We start from the raw sequence: 8020 nt of genomic DNA on the forward strand, positions 1-8020 counted from the left end.
GGAGAGAGAGAGAGAGAGAAAGGAAGAGGAAGAGGATAAGGAAACAAAAGAAAAAAAAGAACCCTTTTGAATACCAAGATCCAGGCTACCCAGTAGATGGAGCAAAAATCTTAACAGCTACCATATAGTGTGTACTGTATGCCTCAGGCTCCACATTCATCAGGTTTAGGTTACTTAAAGTCTCATAGTAGCTCATGTGAGTTGAACTTGCCAAACGCTATTGCTGTCCCATTTTACTGAGTGACCGTGGGAAATGTAATGTTCCCCAAATTGTACAGTAAGGTTGACTCCAGAGCCTAAAAGAGCTCTGCAGTCTGGTCTGATTAGAAGGTACATTTTTTTAGATCTTTAATTTCTACCTACTCCCAACATTTACACATGGATGAAGTTTGCTGTATGGTGTACACCAAAGGGAGAGGACTCCAGAGCCTATTTCTTACAGTGCTGTAGGAATGGGAAGGTAGGGGCCATCTGTCACTTATACATGAACCTGAGAAGGTTAGTTGTTCTAGGCATTGTTTTAGGGACTCAGGAGGCTGCAGGCACAGCCAGGTTAGCCAGGCATGTATTCCCTGCTGCTAATAATCTCACCTTAGCTTCTGGAATAATTTATTCCCTTCTATATAAAAGGAAGTATAGGATTCCTGTAGATCAGTGGTTCTCAGTCTTCCTAATGCCTCAACCCTTTAATACAGTTCCTCATATTGTGGTGACCCCAAACCATAAAATTATTTCATTACTACTTCATAAGTATAATTTTGCTACTGATGAATCTCAATGTAAATATGTGATATGCAAGGGTATCTAATATGTGCCTCCATGGGGGTCATGACCTACAGATTGAGAACCACTGCTATAGATGAAAACCCCTCAGGTAATTTTTTTTTTTTTTAGAATATTAATATCTGCCCTTTAGCACCTGGAACCAGTTCAGTGGGATGAAACTCAGATGTGGCAGTCTTTTTTTTTTTTTAATTTATTAGTGTGTGTTGTAGATGAAGGTACATGTTCATGTATATATGTGTGTGTGTGTGTGTTCATATATGCATATATGCACCTACATGTTTGAAAGAGAACAAAGTTAAATTCTGAACAAGACAAGGCCAAGAATTTGCCTAGTTCAATGCTGTAGTATTCAAAAGCCACCAAAAGTCAATTGCTGAACTGAAGTACCAAGACTTTAGGGCTTGCAATATAATAAATTACTACAGGTTAGGCGGCTTATGAACAACAGAAATTGATTTTTCACAGTCAGTTCTTGGGCTGGGAAATCTGAGATCAAGAAGTCAGCAGATTCCATATCTGCTGAGGGCCCAGTTCCTTGTCCACCAGCAGCCTTTTTTCCCTGTACTTTCTCTGGGATGTTAGTTAATAAGGCAGATCCTTCCAAGGGCCCTCACCTCCTTAAGGATTATGATTGCAAGAGAGATATTTGAGAGGACACAATGTTCAGACTATAGTAAGTACTTCTCACATACTTCCTTGCTTAAGGGAAAAGAACTGTTACCAAATTCAATGAGCCTTTCCTAAGAGTTCATTGGTAGGGAACAAATATCTAGATAGCAAAAGCAGTTATGACTAATATAAGCATTCACTCCTTCATGAGGATGTAAAGATAAGGATCTGGTAGGTGCATTTCTGGTTGCCTAAGAGACTAGCCTAGAACTCACTATGTAGCCCAGCTGGCCTAGAATTCACAAGAGATCTACCTGACTCTGCCTCCTAAATACTGGGGTTAAAGGTGTGCTCCACCATGCCCAGCAATTCACTGACCATTACCCGCATCTCTTTTCAGAGCTTTTGTAGTCTTCCACTAATTGATGATTTTTTAAAGGCCAACAAAAAGGGCTTCATAGCAAATTGGTAAAGAAGCAATTTGGCCTCAAGCATACATGAGGTGACTTTGAAAAGTCTGCTGTGGAGTAATGAAAAACTCAATTTGGCAAGGTTTTGACATTACAGAATGTCTACTGGGAGGCATTCATAACATTTCTAAGATTTAAACACAAAAGCTTTTTAACATATAGTGAAAATACATTTTCAAGATAACTGTATGTTATTTCATAAACACTAGTCCCCTAGGGACTCCTCCTAGGGAGGAAACAAATACACAGTTGAAAAGATCTGCTGGGGATTTAAGAGGTGGTCCCCATTTTCAACTGCATCTATGACCATGTACATCTCACATTCGTGCAAAGCATCTCTGGCTTCTCATTTCTGGCCGTATCTTTGTAATGTACACCAAAGCTCAGATGCTACATATACAAACTCCAGTGGCAAGTTCATGCGGACAGATCAAGCACTTGAGTAGATGCAACTGAGATGTATGTTTCGTCTTAGCAAGCTGCTCCTCTCATGCTACTGCCATGTCTTAGAATTCAGAAAGCCCTCTAAAGCTTCCTGCACCACATTAGGAAACAAAGGGATGAGAAGGTAGTATGACTACCTTCCAGCAGCTTACAGACAGGGTAGAAAGAGAAAATGTAGCTGCTCATTAGTGAAAGTCCAGTTAAAAAATTAGGATGTTGTTAGACTCAGTGTGTAAGGCTCTGTAGTTATAACTCAGAAGACAGTTGATGGTGGGCAGGAAAGGGCTCACTGCAGTTGGGGCACTGTGGGGGAAACCTGCAGAGTACTTAGGATATGGAGCCTTACAGAGGACTGGGGACCTAGACTGGGAGAATGTGCCATGGTATGACTGATGATAGGTGTGAAATGACAAGAAATGTAGATGCTTCAAAGGATATTTAATAAATGACCCTTGTCAGAGTTGAAGACTTGCTTTGGCGAGCAGTTGAAGATGAATTCTCAGAGCTGATGACAAAAGGCTGATTTGCAGAGCTAGAGAGCACAGGCTTAGTTAGAAACAGCAAAGAGAATCCAGGAAGCTGCATTGAGCAGTGTAAAAAGCACCGTGGTCTTGTCTGAGACGTCCCTCTGTGTATGAAATTCCATACTTAGCTACGTCTCTCTGTGTATGAAATTCCATACTTAGCTACGTCCTTCTGTGTATGAAATTCCATACTTAGCTAGTTACTTCTAGATAAGTCTCTGATTTATTCTTTTTTTTCTTTTTCATTTTTTTATGGTTCCTTAAAAAAAAAAAATAAATAAAACCTGTGTAGAGCTGGAGAGATGGCTCAGTGGTTAAGAGCACTGGCTGCTCTTCCAGAGGTCATAGGTTCAATCCCCAGCAACCACATGGTGGCTCACAACCATCTATAATTGAATCTGATGCCCTCTTCTGGTCTATCAGTGACACCACACATGCATAAAATAAATAAATATTTTTTTAAAAAAATGTATGTGCATTGGTGTTTTACCTACATGTATGTCTGTGCAAGGATATTGAATCCCCTGGAGTTACAGACAGGTGTGAGCTGCTATGTAGATGCTGGGAATTTAACTCAGGTCCTCTGTAGGAACAGCCAGTGGTCTTAACTGCCCATTTTATTTCACTCACATTGGTGTTTTACCTTCATTTATGTCTGAATGAGGGTGTTGGATCACCCAGATCTGGTGTTATGGCACCCATATCTGCCATATGGGTGTTGGGAATTGAACCCAGGTCCTCTGGAAGAACAGCCAGTGCTCTTAACTGCTGAGCCATCTCTCCAGTCCCTACTTAATCTCTTGATCCACGGTCTTTTAGAGGAAACTGAGCTTACCATTTCAGCTAAGCTGGCTGTCTAGTAAGCTCCAGGACCAACCCCTCTGCTCTCCAAAGCACTGGTGGTACCACATACACGCACTGGTGGTACCACATACACCTGGCTTTCTTACATGGGTGCTAGGGAATGCATGTGCTCATGGTTTCATCCACTGAACTATCTCTCCAGCCCTCTGTCTCCTGCTTTTATCCATCACTTGATACTGAGGCTTGCCCCTCATAATATTTTTTATTAACAATGCTTTCTTTCAACAACTTTGCATTTCTAGGGTGAAACTCTCTTCTGTGTAGTACCATTCAACCCCAGGAAAAGATTCTTCCCATTATCTGCAAACACTAACAAACCATCAAGATGACGAGTCTCTTATTATATTTAGGGTTTTTAATATTCTGAGCTATTTTTATTCTCTGATCTCATGAAAACTTGAAGCAGTTCCTTCGAGAGAAAATTATGGTCCTGTTTAGTTAAAAACTAAAACCATCACTTGCTGTGCATACTAACATTGCTTAACATCCAGAGAGAAAGTCATTGCACTGGTGTGCTCTCTCCCACAGGTGGCGCCAGTGATTAAAGCCAGAATGATGGAGTATGGGACCACAATGGTCAGCTACCAACCCTTAGGAGACAAGGTCAACTTCTTCCGCATGGTCATCTCAAACCCTGCGGCAACTCACCAAGACATTGACTTCCTCATTGAAGAAATCGAACGCCTGGGACAAGATTTGTAATCACCTCGCTCATCAAATTGTTTCAGTTCTCTAGGTAGACAGCAAAGTTGTCACAATCTGTGTAAATGTATTTGTAGTTTGTTCCAGAGTAATTCTATTTCTATATCGTGGTGTCACAGTAGAGTACAGTTTAAAAAAAATCAAAACCAACAGGAAACATCGCTCCTTTTAAAAATCCTTTCTTAAGTTTAGAATACCTCTCTATTAGTGACAAAGGCTATGTTCTAATCAGTATGAAAAATTATAAATTGTTATAAATACTTCCCTTTTAATATAGTATGCTAACCCAACCTTATTTTCACTTGAGAGCAGCAGTACTGAATAGTGCCAAATCACCCTTGAATCATAAAAGGTTCTCTGGGGTGCAGTGAAAAGGACAAAGTAAATATACACAATATATGTGAACAAGAAAAACTCTTACCTTTTTCATAGTATTAGGAAAAGACTTTCTAATTTACCTAGAGCAACATTTCAAATGTATTTAAATACATATAATTTTACAAAAAGAAAAATATATATTAAAAGAACTCCTATTTTATAACATATAGATTTTATTTTATATGTGTTATACAAACAGCAGGCACAGATATGAAACCTAAGCCAGATTTATTTCTTAATTTCTTTCTCTATATATTTCTTTTCATGGAGGCACAATAAAACACCTTAGCAAGACAATTTTAACATAAAACCCACAAAATTATTTTAAAATGTAATAACTTATTTTAGTATATATTGTGGCTTATCATATCCCTAAAGATAGTATTTCAAAACAAACACACACAAAAAATGAAACTTCTAAAAACAACAGATGAGATCAACAATTAAGATTCTCTTCCTGTTTAGGTATTACACTAGTTGGCCCTAGCAGACCCAGTCTATAACCCTGGCAAGCCCAGCTTGGACCCAGATCCAAGCAAGTATATCCACTCTGCTTTCCGTGTAGTCTGCTTTCAACCAAAGGTTGGTATTAGTTCTTGAAGTGTCTTTTCAAACCATATTCTTTTACTAGATCATCTGGATTAATTAGAAAAAAGACTAAAAATAAAACATCAACCCTAACAGAGAGGGGTGCAGCACACTCCTTAAGTGTGATAAGCTCAGAATAGTAAAACCAGCCATGGGAGATGAGACCTCTGTGTGACAACAATGGCTTCCTCCCAAATGCCAGTTTGTTACTGTCTGGGGAAAGGGTAGTTTGCATCCCAGATGCTCTCTTCTTCAAATTCCTTCTCCATCCCACACTTTAAAGTCTCCCTTGCTAGACTCCCTACCCCCAAACCCCCAATAATGAATTACTATCCCACGTGGCTCTTTTCCTTTTCTGAAATAAGTTCCTCATGCAAGCAGCTTCAAGGTAGCCTAAGAACTTCTTTTATTTGCCTCCTATCAAGACCCACAGTGACTAGAATGTACAGAGATCGCTAAAATTCAAATTAATACTTTGAAAATAAGTTTCTTTCCCTGTAAACTGGATGGAGAGCTATCCACAGCTCTCATGATAACTTTAAGTCACAGATGAACAGATCTAAGTGCTGGTAGAACTATGGCTTTTTACATGCAAAAGGCAAGAGCGGATCTGAAAGCATTCTCCCACTCCATATGGATGGGCATTTCAATACACAGAAAGATACAAGAACAAAAGAAAGAAGGCCCTGTCCCTATCTACCACAAATCTTCATGACTTTGCCCCAGACCTTATTTGCCTAGACATACTGATCATCAGTATGAGTGTAGCTTCAGGCCTTTGCTGTCTAGACAGCCAATGGATGTCCTGAAGCATGATAAAGAAAACTCCCTATGCGCCAGTCTCATGAAGCCCTCCACTTGCAGTACTTCCTAATGGGCAAGCATGACTTTCCTTTCTAGAACCTGGCTGCCAAGAGAGTAAACGTGCAGTTGTCCATCCATGTTGAGCCTCAGGCCCACAGATCTCACTTCCCAGCCAGAGACTCACTTATCAAACCTACTGTCCTACTGAGAGAAGGCAGTAGGACCTAGTGTTCTGATAGATGGAAAGCTTAGCCCTTGGGGGGAAGACTTCATAGCTCAAGCTGGCTTCTAGTTTGATGAGATGACAGAATTGAAAAAGGACTTGTGTCCATGTACTTTTTGCTAGTGAATTGGATCTCCAGATTCTTCCTCAAAATTTTTAGGAGCCTTGCTCAGGCATGGAAATCTCTTCATACTGTATCCTAGAAAGGAGGTACATGCATACCTAATAGGTCCCAGTGCTTTAACAGATCCTCTACTCAGAGTGCGTAGGAGGATCGGAAGAAAGAGTCATAATGGAGGGAGATTATTGGCCCAAATCCCCAGTGCCAAAGGTCTCTATCTGTGATCTTTTTTTTTCTTTTTTTCATTTTAAAACATTGGTTTCAGCTTTAATCAGAGTTAATATGGCCATTTTTATTTATACAGCAATATTTCATTTATTATTTAAAATACTTGAAAAGTGCAGTATGTGTTTATCTAAGACTTCTAAGTGGTATTGACTTCATGTACTGTCACAGTATTTGAGGAAAGAAAACCGTGTGTGTGTGTGTGTGTGTGTGTGTGTGTGTGTGTGTGTGTGTGTGTTGCTGTTAGTACATGGTGAGTACTGTCTTGTCACCTCAGATTGAGGTTGTGCACTTTATTAATTGTGTGGTGTTGCAAATCAACATGTGTTGCTGTAAAAGCTTGCACAGTGTATTATCAGCGTGTCTTCCTCTATGTGGTAGCTGTATTGAACTTTGAGATTACGAAAACTGCATTTGCATCCATTCCTGTCCTTGCCTCTCTTCTCCCTTACCCTCTCACGTGGTCCCAAGCTGTGTGCCCTCTCCATCAGCTCTTAAAGAGAACATAACTTCATCTAAGTCCACCCTAAGAAATCTCTTTAACAACTGTGTGATCAAATACAAAATGCTTCATCTCTGAGGCCAGAGAAACCAATTATGGAGTGTCATAGACTGCTGCCAGGACAGGTGTTGACTCTATGGGGTCTTGGAGAAGGTGCTGCTCCTCAGAACATGGACAAAGGATGCACAGGTGTAAATATAGTAACAGGACAAAGAAGCAAAAACATAAAACCAGGTATCATCTTGCACGTGCTTTTCTGTTTTCAAGTGCTAAATGCAAACACTGTGTATGAATTAGTTGTGTGTGCAAAGATCTTGTTGCCAAATAGTGTTTCTGAATAATGTCAACATTTCCCAAGCTACATTAACTAAAGACAGAAAAAAAAAATACAAATGTGGCAACCTGTTCTTCCTACCAAATATAAACTTGTGTATGGTCAAAGTATTTTACCTGTGTTTTCTCTCTAAATCCAAATAAATGAGTAAATGTAGACATATCAGGCTGTGTTCACTTAACACACTTCCGTGTGCTGGAGGTCATTTTTAATATTTAATGACTTTCCTGTCTTCCAGTCTTCTGTTATCATCCTCTTTCTTCTTCAAACAGAAACGATCAATCAAAAATATTTTTATGATATTTTCACCTAAGTATAAAAATGAAAAAAACAAAATACCAATGTCCCATGTGGCCTTCAACCTTTACTCTTGTAAATCTTATTTAATTTATTTCTTTTCTTTTCCTTACTTCTACCAGTTTTTTTTGTTTTGTTTTGTTTTGTTT

At 39.4% G+C, this 8020-nt stretch overlaps 1 protein-coding gene across 1 annotated transcript in view; it reads left to right on the forward strand.

Moving 5' to 3' along the window:
- The window catches only part of Gad2 (glutamate decarboxylase 2), a 72716-nt gene extending 64980 nt beyond the window's left edge, over positions 1-7736 (forward strand). Inside the window, exon 16 of the mRNA XM_031369161.1 lies at positions 4226-7736. Coding sequence (XP_031225021.1) covers positions 4226-4399 — 174 coding nt within the window. The 3' untranslated portion in view covers positions 4400-7736. The remainder of the gene's footprint in view (positions 1-4225) is intronic.
- Positions 7737-8020: the final 284 nt, after the last annotated feature.

The sequence above is a fragment of the Mastomys coucha genome, unplaced genomic scaffold (assembly GCF_008632895.1).
Source record: "Mastomys coucha isolate ucsf_1 unplaced genomic scaffold, UCSF_Mcou_1 pScaffold15, whole genome shotgun sequence".
NCBI lineage: Eukaryota > Metazoa > Chordata > Mammalia > Rodentia > Muridae > Mastomys > Mastomys coucha.